Raw genomic sequence first — 22,724 nt, 5'->3', positions numbered from 1 at the left:
AATTATATGAAACACCTTGTATGATGTAAATGATCAGTAAGCTTCCTTACCTTACTTCCTTCTCCTTTAACACTTTAAAAATTAACAAAGAAATGCCATAGGGCTTCATATCTATAGCTATTTTTCCCTATGTGTAACTATGAAAATGTCATACAATACACACTAGACTCACTATGTGTCCTTGCTATACCAGATAGAATGCTCTTCTACCAGCCCTCATCTCTACTTAGTAAATTCATATGCTTCCTTCATTGCTCAGCTCAAGCTTTACCTTCTCAGTAAAGTCTGTAAAATTAACGGACAGATCATCTGGGTTTTCATAGTACCTTTTAAATGATTTTATTACACTATATTAGATATAATTAAACCAAAACTGTAATGCCAAATGGATTCCCTTAACTTTCAAAATGTTTGTGGGATAGGATCATCTTTCAAAATAGAGAAAATAATGAGACATACATTAAAATAATTTATGGACAAGCAAGATCTTTTCAGGTTCAAAAACCAACAATATTTTTAAAGAAGCATATTATTAAAACAAAAATATTTAAATCCAGGCACATTTTAAATACATTCATTGGTTAAGCTTTTGTGGTCAAAAACTAAATCCATTTAGTAAAAAAAAAACAAAAACAAAAACAAACAAACTAAACTAAACTAAATGTTAGAAGATACAAGAAATTATAGTATGTAGAATTACATACATTTGACCAGGGCATTTATTACACATAAAAATAGTCAGTATTTGAATAGCATTGTAATATAAAAAGTTATATTAAAGAAAAGGAACATAGTGTATTGTCACTGATGTACCTCACTTTTTAAAGAAAAATTGTCTAATTGTAGTGCAAATTAATTTTAATTTTTATAACATAAAAGCTCCTAAGGTAGCCTCTGCAGGATTCTTTGATAAAAACAAGAATGTTAAAGCATTAGTTATATTTACAAATACAAGCATATTAAAAAAATTAGTTAAACTTACCTTAATAACCAAATCAAATTTCTGGTGAAAGTCTCTATTTACTGGCTCCAGGAGACTAAGTTCTGCAGTCCTAGGATGCATATGGAAAAATCGTGGGTAATCCTCAGGAGTCCCTGAAAGACATTAACATTTCAGTACATAATTGAGAACAATAAGTAATATGTGTATCTGCTATATCTATTTCCCTTCATTAACTGAGGAACAAAATCACAATTTCATTAGTAAATTAAATTTTAAAATTATGCAGTCTAGGAAAAGCAGATACAAATGTGGTGTATAATTAATTAGTTTATGAGTAAGAGGATGACGATACTTCTTGTTTGGATGATTTCCCAAATATCTTTTATTAAGTGAACTCTTCAATTAATTTTAAACTTCATCATATAAGAGAGATATTAAGTATATAGAGAGCAAATTTTGAATTATAAAACAGTATTTTAATGCTATATAAATCTTAATTACAGTCTGTATGGTCTTTCAACATATCTTATAATAAACAATGACTAGTAATTTGTACCAAATATCAAGTTGCTTGGAAATTAAAATGGGCATATCCTGGTCCAGCTGGATAAATATTTTTCTTAAGATAAATATCCAGCTAATTATATAAATCATATTAAATAAAAATATTAAATAAAATATTTTGATGATATTTGAAGTGTAGAGAGGATATTTCCTAAATGTAGACATTTTAGTGAGTTGAAATACATTTCTTACAGAAATTTCCATCAGTTATATCACCTTCCTTTGTATATTGTTAACATTCTTTTTCTCAAAGTGAAGATGAAGTAGAGGTGAAGTCATATAACTGCAGAATATATGCATTTGGCAAAATAGTAATGATAATAAAATAACATGGCTGTCAATTATTGAATCTTAGACTGTGCTAAATGCTTTATGTAAACAATCATTAATAACTCTATAAATCATTCCTATTTCACAGAAGAGGACTTAGGAGATTTCCTAAGCCAAAGAGAAAATGCAACACAGAGCTTGCATTCAAACCCAGGTTGACAGAACCCAAACATATCAAAAAATGGGTTAATTGCTATACTCCTTTTCTTCAACTCTGAGACAAGAAGGGAAATTTTCCTGGACATTATGTGAGAGGGAAAAGTTTATGCCAGTAAAATAGACTTGAAAATCCAGAAATAGTCAAAATTGCACATGAAAATGTAGCATATGATAAAGGAGTCATCTCAAAACAGTAGGAGAAATTAGATTTTTGAATAGGAGCATTTACCTAATAGGAGAGTCATACAGAAAATGATAAAATTGTATCTATTCTTCATACAATATACTAGAGTAAACCCCAAATGGAGAAGATATTCATGCACAATAAACAACGTAACAGTACAAGTTCTAGTAATAGATGAAAACATGGATGAATTGTACTCTAATGTGAAAATGAGCATACATCGCCTAACTATGGTTCAAAATAAAGAATCAATGATGGAAAAGAGATATAAATTTGATGGCATTATGAATTTGCATGGCAAGACACAATAAACAAAGTAAAACCACAGGGGACAAACTAGGGAAAATATTTGTATTTATGTCAGAGACAAAAGCTCGTGTCCCTAACGTATGTAGATTTATAAATTAGAAAAGTAAAAGATCAGCAATATATTTTCAAAGGGCTGGGCTAGAAAAAACAGATAGTTCACAGAAAGAGAAAGGCAAATGACTCTTGACCACACACAAAGATATTCACCTTTATACAAAAGAAGAAAAACTCAAATTAAAACCATACTGAGATTCCATTTCTCTCTTGTTCAATTAGCAATGGTCCAAGGTGGACACTGTACTCTATTGGTGAGCCTGTGAGAAAACATGCACTTTCAAACATTTCTGGTGTTATTAAAAGAGTATTTCAAAATCTATGATGGACAGATAGCATTAATCTACCAAAATCATGTGAGTGTTAAGGGATTCTGGGAAGATACCAGAGTAAGAAGCACCAGGTATTTATCTCCTCACCTAGACAACAATTACACTGGCAGAATCTGTCTGATGTAACTATTTTGGAACTCTAGGGTCTGTTGAAGTCTTGCAAACTATAGGAGAAGGGTTGGACCATGAATTGTGATTAATTTCCATCAATCACAATTCTTAACACAGTAACAGTTACCCCTCAGCCCTTTTGCAGGCAGCTGTGCACCTGTTTCTGCAGCAGCTTGCACACTGCTTGTGGGAACCTGGGTGAGCAAAAGGACCCTTGTCTACAAATATCAGAGACCTGTGCTCTGATGGGTGATAGCTGCTTCTGATCACAAAGCAGCAGGCAGCCATTGTTGTTGCATCTCCCCTCACTGTTGCCAGCCCCTCCCCCTAGACTGAAGTGACTTCCAGGGGATTTAAAGGGTCAGCATCCTTTTTTCCCCTTTTATTTTTCTATTTTTTTTCCCTTTTGAAAGACAGACATTAAAGACTAGAATATTCAAAAAACAAAAGTAAATTAGAAAGGCACTGTGTATGCCCAGGGAAAGGCATATACTCAGAAAAAACTTGAGGAGACCTTAAATTTATACCTCAGACTAATCCTCAGCACAGAGACAGATTATAAAAATAAAAAGTAAATAAGAAAACAAACAAAACAAAACCCAACAACACCTGAGGAAATGGGAGAATCTATTTCCAGAACTACCCCTTTATTAGATTTAAATTTCTAGTTTTTAATCAAAAAACACAAGATGTGCAAAGAAACAGGAAGGTATGGCCCATTACAAAGGGGGAAAAAAATAAAGCAACAGAATCTGTCCCTGAAAAACACCTGATGGATGCCTTACTAGACAAAGAAATTAAAACAACTGTCTTACAGATGCTCAAAGAACTAAAGGAGGACATAGAAGAAGGCAAATAAGTGATGTATGAACAAACGGAAATATCACTAAAGATATAGAAAATCTAAAAAAAGAAGCCATAAAAAATTCTAGAGCTAAATAGTACAATAACTGAAATGAAAAATTCACTCGAGAGATTCAAAGGCAGATTTAAGCAGGCAGAAGAAAGAATCGATGACCAGGCAGAAAAAGAAGCCAAATGAGTTTAAATACAGGACAATGGAAATTATAGAGTCTGAGAAATAGAAAGAAAAATGATTGTAGGAAAATAAACAGTGCCTAATGGATCTGTAAGACACTATCAAACAGATCAATATACACACTGTGGGAGTTCCAGAAGGAAGAGAAAGAAAGGGTAGAAAAAATATTTGAAGAAATAATGCTGAAAACTTCCCAAGTTTGATAAAAAAAAATCAATATAAGCATCCAGGAAGCTCAATGAAATCCACATAAAGTGAATTCAAAGAGACTCACACAAAGACACATTCTCATCAAACTCAGAAGACAAAGATAGACTCTTGAAAGCAGCTAGAGCAGAGTGACTCATGACCTACAGAGGAACCTCAGTAATATTAGCAGCATATTTCTCATAAGAAACTTATAATGCCAATAGGTAATGGGCTAATTTATTCAAAGTGCTAAAAGAAAAAAAAAAGTCAAAAAAGAATCCTATATTCAGCAAAACTGCCTTTCAAAAGTGGCAGAGAAATTAAATTAGCACATTTCCAGATAAACAAAAGCTGAGAGTTACCGCTCAACCTGCCCTGCAAGAAATGCTCAAGGGAATCCTGCAGGTTGAAATAAAGGGAAAACAGACTTTAACTCAAAACAGAAGAAAGAAATAAAGATGTCAGTAAACACATGGGTAACTATAAAAGCTAGTATTATAATAACAACAGTTTATAACCCTGCTTTGTGTTTTCTACATAATTATAAGAGGCTAAATCACTTAAAATAATTATTAGTTTATGTTTTCAGGCACACAATGTAAAAATATATAACTTTATAATGTCATATGAAAAAGGCAGGTACTGATCGAAAAAGGAGCAAAGCTTTTGTATATTCCTGAAGTTAAGTTGGTACAAATTCAAATTAAAGTGCTATAATTTGAGGATGTTAAACATAATTCCCATTGTAAAGACAAAGAAGATAGTTATAGAATATATACAAAAGAAAGTAAGACGAATTTAAAGATTTCACTTGAAAAAAATCAACTAAAAATAAAAGAAGACAGAAATGCAGAAAATGAGTGATGGAAAAGCTATAGCACATTTGGAAAAAAAATTGCAAACGACAGAAATAAGGACCTCCTTATCAGTAATCACTTTAAATGTCAGTGGATGAAATGCACCAAAGACGAGGATAACAAAATGTATAAAAAATGTGATCCAACCATATGCTGTCCATAAGAGATTCACTTTAGATCCAAAGACACAAATAGATTGAAAGTGAAAAGCTGACATATGCTACAACATGAATGAACCTTGAAGATATTATATTAAGCGAAATAAGTCAATCATAAAAAGACAAATACTATATGATTCCACTTATGTGAAATACTCAGAAGAGTAGAATCATGGAGCAGAGACATAAAGTGCAATGGTGGTTGCCAGGGGTTAAGGGAAAGTGGGGAATAAGCAAATATTGTTTAATGAGTATAGAGTTTTAGTTTTGTAAGATAAAGAGAGTTCTGGACACAACATTCTGAATGAATTTAACACCTCTTAACTGTACACTTAAAAATGGTTAAGATGGTAAACTTTATGTGTACCTTACTATAGTAAAACAAATTGGGGAAAAATCTTACTAGTATTTACTTTTGACCCAGAAATCCCATTTCTAGGAAATTTGTACATAATAATAATAAAAGACAAGTAATCACCTAAATATACATCAATAGTGGTCTGGTTGAATAAATGGTGATACATCCTCAAGTGGATGATAATTCAAATACAAAAAAATGAATGCTGAGTATCTTCATCTGTCACTATAGAGTTATTTTCAGATGTATTAAGTGAGAAAGCGATTTGGAGAAAAGTGCACATAGTATGATAACTGTAACATACTATGATGTGTACACATAAAAAGAAGGGAATATGTGTATATATAATAAATAAAATAAGTCTGTATATATGTATATATGAATATCAGAAAAAAAAACAAAGATAAACTATGACATTAAAAATTGGTTACATGAGGTTCAGTAGTAGAGCGTGCTTTGCATGCACAATCCATAGCACCTCCATTAAAATAGATATAGATATAGATATATATAGTCTAATTTCTGCAATGACTTATGTGTGTAGTTCTAGACACCACAGGCTTGAAACAGAATTACTTGAATTTTCTTTACAGACACCATTTCTAAGTAGGATATAGCATCATATTTTTAAAACTGTCTAACGTCTGTAGGTGGTTGTGTTGCTATACATGTGTACATACACCCAGGCTGGAGGCACTGGGGTGGGAAGAAGTTGAGGGTAAAATTGAATTTCAATGAATATTCTCAAACATACTTCAAAAGTGATCCCTTTTCATTAAGAGATGTATGGTCTGTCTTACATGCATCTGTCTTTCTGGAGACTATAAACCATGCAAAGCAGCAACATACGTATTTTAGCAAAAGCAATTTGAGAGGAGTAGCATTCTCATCATTTTTGCTTTCGGCACAACTAGCAGAAATGTACAAGAATGGATTAGGATGTCTTCTGTGAAATGTTTCAAGGGAAAATCAGCCAAGAGTATACAACATGTTGTGTGCCCTTGGGCTAATCATGACCCTTCTTCTCCCATATGGCTCCAATAGCTCTTATTTAATAGTTATATATTTTCAGAATTATGTAATGGTATCCAACCAATGATAAAATACCAGTAAAGCAGTCAATGTTTTTCAATTGATTTTTCAATTTTTTCTTAGAGAATTCTTTATAAGGTGATACAGAGAAAATTACCAATAGGTAGACTAAATCCTACTTTTTAAGTTGTTTTACTTCTTCAATAAAAGTGTTTCTCTTTGTTATTCTACATGTTTCACTGAAATTAATTCTAAGGAAGAAATTAGTTATTTGTAAATTTATTTATACATAAAAAAATCCAATAATTTCCAAAAAGAAAGTCTTTGTTATAAAAGAGGTTTTTTTAATTGAAACAATTCTTTCTACATGTTTTTATACATGATTCTAGAGCTATAACTGAGAATGTAAAATGTTAGCAGATACGAACCAACAAGGATAGAATAAAGGATGCCTGGCCTATCTGATGGTGGCTGAATATTCCGGTCCTGATCAATGGCTTGGATTGGTGGAGTAACAATGATGGGGTTTAGTTCTTCCTGGAAAAAAAAAATCAGAGGTTAGTTCAGCTTCATTAGTTCAGAGAGAATCAACACTCAGATGTTACAGTTTGGATAGCTAGATAACCCTTGAGCCAGTAGTTAAACTCAGATTTTGAGATTTGTAATTTAACACCTTAGACTAGTTAATTTTAAATTTGAAGAGGGAGCAAGGTGTCCTCAAAGTCAAATGAAAAAACATAGTAATTTCATACATAGGACTTTATATCAATAATTTCTCCTAGAAGGAAAGCAAGGAAGAAAGATATCAGCAAAATTTGAATCTTCCCTAAATAATTTAATCAAAAGAAATATAAGGCTATCAAGTATAGTTTTCCTCTTTGGCTTTAGACAAGATTTGTAGGAATACTTATATTCTTTTCTTCCTAAATGATAGTTTAAAGTTTCACATAAATTAATTATATTAAAATAAAAGCTTTAAAAATTGATGCTTTAATTCAACAGAAATCAAAGCCCCATCATTGCATATTTCATAGAGTTAAAATTAACTACATATCATGCAGGTATGTACATTTAATTTATAATTATCTGAAAGAACATCCTGTTTAAAATTATAATACATTTCTGTAAGTCAGTGTTTCCCAGTGTGATGTCCAGTGGTATCCTGTTCTGCTATCGGGACTGGCAAACATTTTTCAGTGAAAGATCAGATAATAAAAATGCTTAGACTTTGCTGGCCTGTCTCTGATACAGCTGTTCAGCTTTGCCTTTGTAACACAAATGCAATAAGCAGGCATGGCTGTGTTGCAATAAAATTTTATTTATAAAAATAAGTGGTGAGTAGGAGGTAGTTTGCTGACCCCAGTGTTAGATTATAATAGGTGTGCTGAAAAGACAAATGTGCACTTTGCAGAGATAAGTTCAGGAAACATCGTATGAAATAACATTTCAAAAAGTCAATTTACTGTACTGCAGATCTTTCCAGAGACTTAGGTGAGCTAGTCTGCATAACGACTGTCAAGAACGGGGTATTACTGGCACATTTTCTACAACTATCCATTAACATCCCCTTGAACTAATACCCTTTGAACACAGTTGGGAAAATACTGCTTTAAGTCTTTGCAACCCTCATTCCAATTATATAAGTGGTAATTTTGAAGAGAAACAGAATCTATCTCAATATTTCAGGTTCTAAGGAATTGTTACAATGTTCTTTTACATTATCTTCTCTCAGATAACATAATCTTGAAACATATCATGCACTGCTATACAAAATCAGCAGCTTCTAATCTCAGCAGAAATGTATAGTGGCATTCTAAATAAAACCAAAAAAGCAATTATATTAACCATTATGCACAACACTCAATGTTGATAAAGTTATATTAAGTATATTACTGTTATGCTATAGAAATTGTAATATTTAAAGATAATCATTGACCAATAATTTAAAGCTTACATACATTTTAGGGGCTCTGTTCAGTTTGTAATCTCTAATGGGCTCTCAGTGGTCTATGTGCTATCAATATTTTCCTATAATATTGCTAAAAATATTCCTCTTCATCTCCCCCTTTCTTCCTCTTTCTCTTTCTCTCTCTCACATACAAACCTTCCCAAAAGTCAGTTTGCTATCTATGTAATATCTATAATTCTCCTTAAACTGAAAAATTCTGAGATTCTCCAAAGTACATGTTTGAATATAGAAGTTAAGGGTTGATCAGTCTCTCTAGTCATTTCTCAAAGGAATCTGATTGTTTTAGCTAAAGGCAGCTTACAGCTAAGCTATTTTAGTCTTGGTTCAACTAATTAAATCTGCCAGGGCCTTTCTGAAAGTGCAGCTCTACTCAGACTTTGATAAGGCTTTTCAAATAACAGGATTTTCTGCAATCCCACCCTCCTTCCCATAGTCAGGGATCCAAAGGATCCTAAAATCTCCAGCTTTTTGACATAACTTTGTTACTTATCTAGAATTTTTTAAGAATTAAATATGAGCTCTTGTATTTGAGTACTAAATGTGAACAGATCATGACATTTAGGGTATCTCTGTTGATCAGCTTCACTCTGATTATTTCTATGGAGTTGCTATGTAACCAACCCATAAGTGGTTTCAGTTTGGTAATTAGTCATATAATTTAAAATCAGTATATACTATCTAAAGCTGCTGGAATGAGAAATGGAATTTTAATAATTTGAAGTTATATAAATGAAAGAAAACTAAAAATAGCATAGCAAACAAAATCAAGAGGGAGAAATGCTAATTAAATTCCTCATCTTTCATAGTTGGTTGTTAGTAAATATCATATAGTCAGAACTGAAGAAATAAAAAGAAAACACATGTGCTATTTAGAATTACATTGGTAAACCATTAGAAGAATTAAACATGGATATAGCAAAGTGTAAGTATGTCAGGAGAGTGGGTCTGGAGGTGAGGTGAAGTAAGATGAAAGCCATTTATTTGGAGCCATTCAGTCTTGTTTGACTATGTAGTCACCATACTAGGTACTATCTGTAATACTATAAAGAAATAGGTAAATTGCACTAGAGAGAATAAATAAAATAAACCCTCTTGGTAAAGGCTTCAATAAGTTTATAGAAAATTGAGATAAGTGTAGTTGTCTTAGATAACTTATTAGAACCAAAATTTTGTGATGTAGAGACTAGTAACTTACCTTAAGAAAAAATTTTTCTTCTGCTATCATTAATGTTTGTCAGAAAATATAGCTTTAAAAGTAAAAAAGAATGAATTCTCAAATACTATTCCTAAGATTATCTCTCAAGTAGACTATAATCTTTGAATCTTGAGAATTTTCAACACTAGAAAAATTAGTATCAAAGGATGCTATGTTCTATTTAGGATGATAATGTTAAATGTTAAATTTTTAATACATTTTTTTCATAAAGATAAGCAGCATTTAAGTCAGAGTTATAAAATTATATATATATTCATTAGAACTCTAGGATTCAGCCATTCAGCCTATGATACCAATCCTAATAAAAGGGCACATAATTCATTTGGTTCTTAACTCTGTATCATGAATGGGTAGACTGTCTTTAAGATAATTTTAGCCAGTCCTTATATCTTAAATAGTTTTTATTTCACCAATGTGAACTAATATCTATTATTTATCATACAAGTCAATGAAGCAGTAAATTAAAAAAATAAAGACTCATTTAGTAACTAATTAGTAAATCTTTCAACCTTGGCTGAGATACAAATAACAAAAGCCTGTTTAAATTCTAAATATCTTTCAATTCAGGCTCTGAGTGATATCTTCATATGAGTAACATACACATAATATTACACTAAAACTGCTTAAGTGTTTTAAATTAAATGAAGACATTTTAATGATACCCAAGAGTGGTCTATAGAAAGCCTTGCCTGTTATGGTGGAAAAATATATTTATAGATAACTCTGCAAAGGTAAACTGAGCTCACAGAATGACTTGAATCTCTGGCATATTGTCTGCAAGTATTATAATTCTTAATTTTGACTCTAGTGTCCACACTTGTATTTATGTAATACTAGACTCATCATCATTGCTTATATTTGTGGTCTGTATTTTAATCAAATAATTTTATAGCATTTAGGAAGAGGACAGTTATGTTAAAATAGTAAAAACATCATCAACTATATATATATTCTAGCAATGATAATTAAGTGATCCAAAATTTTACTGAACTATATAATTTAATACCTAAATAACTGAACTTACCATTTATTTATTAATAAATCACTTTCATTAAATTTTATATGTGCTTTACACTAAGAACTTCTCTTTTTTCAGTATCCTTAAGAAACCTTACTTAATAGCCAGTTGGTACTTAAAATCTATTATATTCTCCCTTTAACAAAAAAATAAGATTTAGACTACATGAAAGAAAATTTGTTACACAATTGTTAACACAATTTATGGACATTGTTATTCTCATCTCATATTATATTGTAAGTGAACTATTTTTCTCAGAAGCTTATGAAAAAATATATTTAGCCAGATTCTTGTCTGTTTCTGTATATTTGACACAAAAAGGAAATCTAACATGTTCACACATACTCTTATATAGACACATATACACTTAACACATTCCCTTAAGAGGCCCCCATCACCATTTCTGTTTCTCTTTGATTAGTTCTGCTTTTTTCAAGTGGCAGAAATATCAGATTGTTTGAAAAAGTGTCAAATTATTTTGAAATGATCTCTTCCTTGTGAATATTTGAAAAATGTAATATTAGGATGGGTGGCATAGGCCAAGCCCATTCCTTTCAACTTTTTATGTAATCACAGAAGAAACACAAGTGGAACATTCACACACATCTTTGAAGTTAATATACCACAAGACAGATGATGTCTGGTTCTTTTCAAAGTCTTCCAAACAGTTTTGGTAATCCCCATCCCTAAAATGGAGGAGCAAGGAGCACACGTGTGGAATACTGACATAGCCATGGCCCTTGAAAATCTTATCAGCTCCTGCCTGATCACTGGAACTTTATGTCACCTTTAAAAAAAAAAAACAAAAACAGCCCAAGGAACTAACAAAAAATACTCTTGTTTTATTATTTCCATGTATTCCAAGGTGTACCTGAAATTTTTTCAGATATCATTTTTACCTTATAAACTGTGACTGACTGTTGTATTCAAAAGGTGCATTTAAATATCCTTTCAATTGCATATTTGACCTTGATATGTCTTTTTTGTCATCTTAATGTTTTGTAAACATTTCCCACCCTGGTTAACATTTAGACCCTGTTAATATTGTCTCATTGAAGAAAAGTTTCTTATTTTAATGTAGTCCTGTTTATTCTTTCTCTTTTCATTTATACTTGGCTATTTCCTCTACCTGCACTCATACTCTGATCACCTGAGGGATAGTCAATAATTTTCCCTTATCTGTAACGATTCAGAGAATATTGTGCTCATCCATATCAAAATGTATTGAACGCTCTTGCTTGTACGTCTGAGTTTCCCTGCCAATGCCCGTCTTGAGAGCCGGAATGAGGTCTATTTACTTTTGTATCTGTAGCACCAGAAACTTATGTGGCACAGAGACACTCGAGAACTGCTGAATAAAGGGCTTCTCAGCTCTCAATTATTTAGAGTATTCTTCACCCCCATTGATCCTCACCTTGCTTTCTGGGCTCCTGTGGGACATCCAAATACACACACTGATATTTTACGAGATCTCTATGCTCACAAAGTTATTGCATACAGCTGGAGGGAAAAAATAATGTGGCCACAGGAGTGGATCAAAAGACAGAGGTAAAGCTCAAAGTCCTTCACTGAGATGGCCTTTTGGGTGTTACAATCAATAGTCACATAAACATTCCAGTACACCGAGTGGTGAAATCCTGTATCCTGCAACAAAACAAGCCAAACTTCTTACTAGTCAATTTTTAATGAATTATTTAATCCTTCAGAGCTTGAATCCTAATTTTCAAAGTGAGGTTAATAATATCTAAATTTCAAAATTCGTATGAGGATTCATAAAAAAATGTATGTGAAAATATAAAACAGTAAGTGGCATGCTTATTATATGTAAATTGTTATAGCTAGTAGAGTTTAAATTGTTATTCTTTTTAATTGTATAATAATGACATTAAAATTGACTCCAAGTTACAAACAGAGAAAGAGATGGAAATTTTTAAATTTCAAGCTGTAAGTTTATTTGAAACCAGATCTTGCATATTTTCCTGAAAATATGACACTGACATGAATCTTGAAGGTTTATTTAGGATTGCACAATTGATCAGATGTTTGAGGGAACGAAGGGGGGCTATCTACCATTACTATTTAATTTTAAACAGAGATTTACATGTAAAACCTGCAAAGCAAATTATTTAATGATTATACTTAAACATAATTTTAAGATGTGTATCAGGGAGTTGAATACTCACTCAAAATGAACATTTCATTTTACTTTGTTAAAAGGAAGCTTCAGTGAAATTCTTTTCCTATAGACTCAGACACATTACAATTTCACATTCAATTTGAAAACTCATTCCCAGGGGGAGGGCATTGCTCAGTGGTAGAGCACATGTCCAGCATGCATGAGGACCTGGGTTCAATCCCTAGTACCTCCATTAAAAAAACAATTAAATAAACAAACCTAATTACTCCCCCAATTTCTTTTTTTTAATTTTAAAACCTCATTCACTACCCTTTGATTGAAAAATTTTGTGGGAACTCCTTAATTTATAAATATTCAGTAAGTTATATATATGTATTGAGCACTTGGTATGTGCAAAGAACTCTTAATAACTGTTCAAGTTAGTGTAAAGCAAATTAGGTGAGTTCTGGAATTACTCAGGAGCTCACAGTCATGAGGATGGGGACTCAGAGTATATGAACATGAGTTAATTTAGAAAAGAATTTTATAAAGACACCTATCAATAAATATTAAAAGAGAGCTCCGGTAGAAAACTCACATGCTCAAGTATTATGAATGAATTATTCCAAATAACAGGAATCAAAGAAATCAAACCACATGCAGCTTGAATAAAGCAATTTTTTTTGGTTTTGTTTTATGAGGGGAGGTAATTGAGTTTATTTATTTATTTATATTTGGAGGAGTTACTGGGGATTGAACCCAGGACCTTGTGCATGCTAAGCATGCACTCTGCCACTTGAGCTATATGCTACCTTTGAATGAAGCAAATTTTGATCCATATATCAAAGGTGAGAAGAATAGAGATAAAAGATACATCTGCATCTGATGGAGGCTTGGGCCTAAGGGTGTTTTCAAAAACCACACAACTTATGACAGATAGATGGATAGACAGACAGATAGACAGACAGAGAGAGAGATAATCTAAGAACATTTTGAGGAGAGTTATTAAAGTGCATCATAAACAGTGCTGTTTAATTTTCATATAGTTGGCAATGGAAAACTTCTATAGGTGAATAGCAAACATATTATTTTTTTTTGCCTTTCTAATGACAAAAATTATCCTAGAGTATCTTACAGGTACAGAAAAATACAAAGAAAAAATACTTTAAATGCTACACCCCATAATAACCATTGTTAATATTCTGAGGTATTTTCTATCAATATTTATCATCTATGTATCATCTATCTACCTATTTACACAATGATATTTCAGCACTTTGCATGTATAAACTTTTTGTTATTTTTATCTCACATTATATTATAACCATTGTTCTAAGGCAATGAATATGCTTCAAAAACACAATTTGCAATAATGTGCAACCTTCACTAAAGTTTTAATTAGGCTTATAGTTGTACACTTAAGTTGCTTACATTGATTTGACAACAAATATAATGTGTGCATCACTGTGATGTCTTTAATTGTATTCATAGGTTAAATTCCTGGATTTGGAATTTCTGGATCAAGAAATGAGCACATGTTGATCTCTTCTGTACAAATTGCCAGATGGCTTTCCAGAAAGATTGTAATGATTTATTTTCCCCTCAGTGTTGTGTGTTTATAACAGCACATACTTGTCAATACTAAGGGTGATATATATCTGGAATATTGCTAAATAAGGGTAAGGTTTAATTTTGTATTTTTTTGGTTGATAGCATAATTTATCTATGTTTCTTCTGTTTATTTTCTTTGCCTATTTTCTTTTTAAATTTTAGCACTTTAAAATTGTATTTCCATGGCATATGTACATAGCACAAAAATCAACACTTTGTTACCAGTCTTAAAAATATTTTCAGTATGTTGTTTGTCTTTTAATGTTATTTGTTTTTGACATCTAGAAGCTTGGTGCTTTTATGTACTCAAATATATCATTTTTTTTTCCCTTTTTGACTTCTGCTTTGATAGTCTTTCACCATCTGACTATTATATAAATGTTGAATTATATTTATTTTCAGGTATTATGGTTTCAACATTTTTAATTTAATGCTTAAATTGATCAAGAAAGCTGAATAGAAAACATAATATTCACCAACCTGTGGCTGGAATTTTAGCCTATTTTTTTTAATAGAAGTACAACTAGTTTTAAAAACTCTTTGCTTTCCCTCCTTTTCCCATCTTAAATGGACATCTCCCTAAAATTTATCTCCTTTGAAAACCTATTGATCCTATGTTTCTGTCATATTCTAGTACACTGTTAAAAATCTTAATTTTCCATGTCTACAATAATTTAAAATAGAAATTGAGATTTCCTCTGTTATATAAGACCAATGAAGTTTAAAATTGTGTGTGTGTGTGTGTGAGGAAACTAGCATTGGAAAGACATACAATGACTTAAAATAAGGAATTTGGCTCCAAATAATCTAGATTTATATTTAAAAAAAAAAGTAGCAACAAAATTGGTGGAGACAAAGATGATGAAATGCCAAATAACTGCATTTGTTAGCGTCTCTAATTTGTCACAAACCTACCTCCCAGTCCACACACACACACACACACACACCCACCCCCCACAATACTGCTGTCCTTGTTAGTATCTCCACAGTATGCCTGTATTACTCTCTTTATCTTAACTGTTTCATGCTTTGAAAACTTTCAATCTGCAAAAATAAGATACTTTATAAAATCCTGCAGGGTTTTTTTTCCCCCCTTTCTTTCTATATTACCTCTGTTATTGTACTTGCTTTCTTTATCTGGTTTCTTTATCAACACAAATTAATTATATTTTTATTTGGCCATCTGATCTTTATTTTCTTATTCTCCTTGTTAACTCCCCTGTAGTCTAGAAGATTTCTCAAACATAATGAGGAGTAAGTACTCTAAGATGCTAAGAATATTCTTTTGTTAACCAGGACAATATAGACTGAGTTTTGCTTCTCAATTTAGCTAGCTTCTGTGAGCTTCACCCTGTACTAACCTATAAAATAAAGAAAGTAATATTACCTTCTTTCCTATAAGATTTGATAATTAACTGAAGAAATGTTTGTAAAATACCTATCACAATCTTCCTAGCAAATTTTAAGTATTAGTTATAAATAGTTATTAACAATATTGCATTCTTTGCCTTCTGTATCTTCAGTTGTATATTTTGTCTTTAATCTCTTTAGTTTTACCATTCCAGTTCTACTTTCTTCTCTATGAGTAACTTTACTTAACCCTTAATCTAATGTTTTATATATTTAATTCTTTGAGTTTCATCTGAAACTCAAATTTTTAATAAAAAACTTATGCTACTTCTAGTACATCTTCTTATTAACTTTTTCTCTATCTTGAATATAAAATATTCTTTTTTCTAGGTTGCAGAATCTTTCATGGGATCCACATGTGTTTAAACCAATGTATTGATTGATTGATGCCTTTGTGACTGTAAAGGTCCGTATTTCTGTGGTGGGAAACTGAATTTCTATTTTTATTCTTGTCTGTAGTTTTCTACTTTCTCTTTCAAGACTGCAACCATCTTACAGTCGTCCTGACAAAAAATCTAACTTAGATTCCTTGTTTCCAGTGTTGATGCTACTTTTCATCTCTTTTCTATGTCTCCACAAGCATTTCAGTATGGCTATGGACAAAGATAAATCAGGCACCCAAAAGCTACCTGTCATTTCAGTCCAGATCTTTCCACTCTAGGTTTATGAGCGGGAAAACGACAAGATAAAAGAGGCATTAGATAAAACTGTTTTCATTTATGAATAAGATTGACACTTTGAGAGAAAGCCTTCTCCTATAACTTTTCCAAATAGAAACATAATTGCTTTTTCTTTATTGTCATGGTTGTAGCTTTTACCTGCATTAGACCATTGCTCAGAACTCTCATGTCCCTAGTTCATCGTATATTATACAGCAGTGCAATCCAGAGGAAAGCATGTGGCCTTCAGAGCTAGAAAGACCAAGAAACTGTGCTGAACACTTAATCCTTCTGAAATTCAGCATTCTAAGTGTATAATAGTAATATTAATTTATACCAATTAATGTCATGACAATTTAATCACAGACTGTTTATCAGCTTAAAAAAGAAAGAAATTTTTGCAGTCCCTTGTATGACGGTCCCAAGATAACATTAAATAAATATTAGTTTTTAAATGTCTTCTTATTCTACTTATGTATAAATTTCTTTCTAATTTGAAATATAAATACATTGAAGAGAAGGCTTATTACTGTTTCTTTCATTATCAGTGTCTTACTTTGTGTCTCACACACTACAGACACTCAAATACCAGTTACTCAATGAGAAAACTAAGTTTTTGGCTACTGTGTGAATTCTGGGAGTAAAATAATTGCAGCACAATAGAGCTGGTAGTTAGAAAAATCTGAAGAAGACAACTTTGGGAAAAAGAATGACTGGTGATAAATTTTACTGGGGTTGAGTTTACTGGAGAAAAATGAATTTTAAATTCGTAATTCAGAGCTGGAAAAAATAAAATGAAAAGGAAGTTTTTTTAAATTTAGTAAAATTAATTCAGTGTTTTTACAGCAATTTCCAAATATTGATTAGACTGTTATTCTGTATAAGAATATGAAAATTAATGCTTTTCCCTGCATCTTTTTGAATATGTCCATGATACCAAACTAACACAAAGTAGCATATCATTTACACTCAGCATATTAAAATGCTACAACTAACAGTAATAATAAAAATAATATGGTTCACTAAGCATATTGCCTAGCATATTGTAGATGCTCTGTGAATACTGAGAATTGTGAGAATTCTGTGGCAGTGAATCACATCTTTTACTGATTTATAGTTCTATATAATATATAGTACAGACCATAGAATAATTGTTCCACAAAATACATTCTCCTTCTGTATGAAGTCATAACCATTTTACAGTGTCACTGATGGAATCATTTCTGAATTTTGCCACAGATATGAACTATGATTTTTGGCAGCATTCAACTTCTGTATTTGTTCACTTTGTTTTCAAATTCTACTCTTAAAGATGCTAGTGTGAATCTTAAGTTATACTGAGAAGGAATTTAAATCAAAAAATATTTCATAATGAGATGCTCCTAAGAATATGGATATATTTGCTGTAGAACATTCATTATTAAGTATAATAACTTAAAACATTATTTAGAATTTGAGCCCTATATATTCTTTTCCACAAGCTATTGCCAAATGGAGTCTTCTCAAGAACAGCAATAAACTATTTTGTTAATTAAAAACAGAAATATTAATCCATTGTTTTTATTGCCTTGTAAATCTGGACCAGTAAAGAAAAAATGTTAGTGATTAGTGTCTTGATTTTATACATAATATTTATCAAAATAATTTTGTCACCTTACCCTGTTTAGATTAAAATATTCATAATTAAATTCTTCTATAAATCAAATAATACAAATAATTGCTCCTTTTCATAACTGGTTTGAAAGATACTATTTTAATGCTTTTTAACCTGGAGTACTGGTTTGAAAGATACTGTTTTAGTGCTTTTTAACCTGGATTTTAGATATAAAATGCTGTATTTTAAAAATTATTTTTATTAACTTTTTTTGGGTGTGGGGAAGGTAATTAGGTTTATTCATTTATTTAGTTTAAGAAGAGGCACTGGGGATTGAGCCCAGGACCTTGTGCATGCTTAGCATGTGCTCTACCACTTGCACTAATCTTACACCCTAAAATGCTGTATTTTTAATTTAATAGACCATATAGACATTTAATACTAGCTAGAGGAAAAGATGTTTGTGGCATTTTCCAGTTACATTTAATCGGATATGTTGACATTTTTAAACATAGAATCCATTTGTGCATCAGCTTTAGAAAAAGTACACTGGCAGAAATTATACCCACATTTTAATTTTGCTTCAGAAAAATTCCTGAAATTAATAAAATGGGGAATATAAATAAGTGATTTTGGATGGCCAGTATCATTATATATACATTATATCCCAGGCATTGAAAAGACTGACCTTATCCTACTGGATGTTGTTTTGGAAAACAGAACACCTTAAGCTTTTGATATGTTTCTTGATACTGAAAGTTGGGTAGAGAAAAAGAAGCATCTCTTGGTACCAACAATACCTGCTGTCTCACCCCAGAGGTATTCTGCATGACTTAAACAGCAAGGAAAAGAATGTGTAAAGATTATGCAAGTCTTGTCTTGATAAATAGAGAATTTATAAACAAATAATAAAATTAAAATGTATACCAGGATACACTAGTACAATAAGGTTCTAATGTTTTAAAAAGGCTCATTTTTTGATACATAAGTTGGTGGGATTATGTCTGCCTCACAAAACAGTATAAGATACTTGGCAGAGCGTGTGTAATGACAGCCCATAGCATGGCTCTCCATGCACTCTTACCCAATTTCCACAGACAGCTTCCAAATCACAAACAGAATGGGAGCTTCCCCAAAACCAAACCATTAGTGACATTTAAATCCCTGGTATACTGCCAGACCCTGAAAGAATTTGGCTCTTTTTGTGGAAGCACAAGCTGAAACATTTAGTTTCAGTGTTTAAAAAAGTATGACCCGGGCTTGTTTTCAGACTTCTGTTTTGTCCTTGCAATAAAGGCTACTACTTTCAACCACAACAGGGGAGCTGTTGATAACTCTGGATGCTGATGCCTGCAGGGCACTGATAGATGCTTCATAAATCTTTTCCAAATGGCATTCTTGATATTTGTCCACAGAGTCTCTAGAACCATTTGCTAAACTTTTCAATTTTTCTTCAGAAGTTCAACAAAATAGTTTTTTCTTTCCCGTTTCTGCTTTGGTAGCAAGCATGTCTTCTACGTAGCATGTGCTTATTTCCCACTAAGGACTTTTTCAAAGTGTGGATACCATTACATTTGCATAAGAAGTGTTTGATTAAAAAAAATAAAAATTCATGACCTCAGAAAATAAATGTAATCATGATGCATGAGGATAGTTTTAGGTAATGTGCATTTTGAAAAAAAACTCAAGAAATTTTTACGTACAATAAAGATTTACAAAAAACATTTTATACTCTTCTAACATTTTCTGACAATTTTCCTCCCTTCCTGATCTTTATTTCTTTCTCCATACTTTAAAAAAAAAGAAAAGACAGAGAGATGGACAATGTCTCAAGATATGTAGCACTTGCATATCACTCCCTTTGTAACTTTACTTAGACAACTCTTTATAGTACATTTGAATTTTCATTGTACTGGCCGTCTCTTATAACAACAGCCTCAGGTGTTCTGTTGATTCTTATTGTTGAAAACCATGATTGTACTCTTGTGACAGAATGTTTCCAAATATCAAAATTTGAATGATTGAGCAGGCTATTGCTAAGTTTATTCCCAAAAGTACCAGTTGAAAGTAAATCCTACTGCTAAGTTTATTCCCAAAAGTACCAGTTGAAAATAAAGTATTCAAACTAGTAGACAGGCAGCATAAGACATTCACAGACACACAACTTGACTGAGTGTAGATGTTATTTTCCAACTGAATTCAGTTAACTAAGCACAGCAACAGGTAGGTTGGTCAGTAAATACGGGGAAAAAATGGGGTTTCAAATGGAAAAGCACTGTATTCCGCAACAATCTAATAAAGAACAGAGAAACTAATAATTAAGTACTTGCTTTAAGAAAAGGAGAATCAACTGACTGTACTTCAAAAAAAAATTAAAGAAAAGAAAGAAAAGAGGAATCAGACGTCAGCGTTGCTCACTTAGAAAATATTTGAGGTTGGTTATCCTGATCGATTACCCCACAGTTACTTACTAAAGAAACTGAAAAGATGGGAAATAGAAGGACATTTATTGATATTCTACTTGTGCTTGATTCTATATATTCAATTTTCAGAACACCATCATTATAAAATCTGCCAAAAGCTTTCAGAAGCAAATGGTACAGTTTGAATCAAAATCTGACTTTAAAGCCTGTGCTTTTTGGAGCTCTTTGATTTTCCATCATGATGAAGGTAAGGCCACTGTTTCTAGTCCTCACTTACCTGTCTGACTGCACCTCCCACTACTGTATTTCTCATTCCCTGAACTCTAGCAAATCTGGCTTTATTTTTCTGATTTTTTAAAATTTTTATTGACAAAATTCAATACATAACAATAAAAGTACTTTTTTGGTAATATAGGTCTACTGAGGAGGAAAATGGAATTCGTTTTAGGAGGAGGATAAGACTTTGCTTAACTGGGGTTCAAAGTCAGTATTCTCTATAATCAAATAGATTGTAAATGTTTATCTGTAAAAACCATTCTTTCCTCATGAGCCTAACGAAAACAAGCATTAGTCCATATTTGGCCTGTGGGTCATAGTTTGCAATTCATGTCACAATTCCTAAAGTTTACATGCTGAAACTTGGTACCCAAAGGTTTTCCAAGATTTGGCTACAATTTACTACCTTTCCATCATATTCCTCCCTTCTTCCATTCACATACTGCTCTAGCCCAACTAAAATACAATCATTCACTGTAAACCACCTACATTTCCTCAAGTCCACTCCTTTATTCATGCTGTTCCCAAGATGATTTCAGTATCAAAATAGTTTAAGGTTCTGCTCAAATGACACCTCCGTTTTGAGTTTATTCCTGAACCTCCAGCTGGGACTGATCTGCAGGGCAGGTGTTGCCTATTTCACATTGCTCGTGCATGTTTTATTTCTCACACTAGACTCTGAGATTCTAGGGCATACGTGCTATGGTTAGTTCATCTTGGTGTTTCTGTCAGCACATAATATGAAAAGATGTTCAGCAGATAACTGCAGAATCCAAGATTAAACACTGAGGGAGAAAGATTCATATTAGAGGCTTCCTGCTGTTGCTCAGTTCTGAGTTGCTTCCTCCTCCTCTGTTTCACTTCTAATCCATTTGTAACTAGCATCCTGTATTAAATTCCTTCAATTTAACCACATGACATGAGCCCTGTTTCTCTTGCAGACCCTGACAGATATAATTACGATAAGGGCATATAAACCACAAGAATTAATGCCACTCAGTCATCCATCAAGTACAAGGAAGGAGAGCAAAGACTAAAAAGTTCTTGAAACAGTAAGTCAGATAGGAGTTTTTCACAGTTCTTATTTTTCTTATGAAAGTGTGCCAAACTTTTCTGTTTCCAGCTGTTTTGCATTTGCTATTTCTTTAAACTTCAGTCTCATGACTCAGGTCTCAACTCAAATGCCCCTTCCTTAGAGAAGCCTTCCCTTGACCACTCTAGCTAACAAAACCCCTTCATTCATTTGTGTTCATATTATTTGTTGTATGTTGTGTTCACCATAATATGTATCAGTGCCCAAAATTAACTTATTTATTGATGTTTTAATTTTCTGTCTCTCTACACTAAAATGTACGTTCCCTGAAGGTATATGATCACATCTCTATATCCCTAATACCCAAAACACCGTCTTGAAATAAAAGTCTCTCTTTCTCTCATTCTGATGATAGATAGAAAGAATGTACCTATTTACAAATAATGAACTGAATCTATTTTTGGGTGATAAAGTAAAACAAGATATTCCTTGTTAAGGAGCTTAAATTATAATTGGAGGACAAGATCAGTAACTATATAGTAAAGCTAATAATTAAATGCAGTGCATACTGTGTGGAACTTTCCAAATTATTTGGAGAGCAGAGGTTGGATGATAACTATGAACCTGAGCAATGTGAACATCACCTCCTACTTTTGCAGAGTGTTACAGCCTATCCTATATTTTATTTCATTTGAGCTTCCCAGGAGCAGTGTGATGTACAGCAAATTATCCAATGTTTTTATAGAGAGGTTAAAGTGTATCAAAAGCATAAATCCAGTG

General features: G+C 32.1%; 1 protein-coding gene across 1 annotated transcript in view; it reads right to left on the bottom strand.

The window, feature by feature from the left end:
• LOC102539006 (protocadherin-15) overlaps positions 1-22,724 on the bottom strand; it is a 379,801-nt gene that overhangs the window by 241,667 nt on the left and 115,410 nt on the right. The window contains exons 7-8 of the mRNA XM_072971518.1: positions 7,048-7,156; positions 983-1,095 (exon numbers count right to left, since the gene is read on the bottom strand). Of these exons, the coding sequence (XP_072827619.1) occupies positions 983-1,095; positions 7,048-7,156 (222 nt within the window). The remainder of the gene's footprint in view (positions 1-982; positions 1,096-7,047; positions 7,157-22,724) is intronic.

Source organism: Vicugna pacos, chromosome 11 (genome assembly GCF_048564905.1).
Source record: "Vicugna pacos chromosome 11, VicPac4, whole genome shotgun sequence".
NCBI classification, from domain to species: Eukaryota; Metazoa; Chordata; class Mammalia; order Artiodactyla; family Camelidae; genus Vicugna; species Vicugna pacos.
The sequence above is the reverse complement of the archived record's forward strand: the minus strand, read 5'-3'. Positions and strand labels throughout refer to the sequence as shown.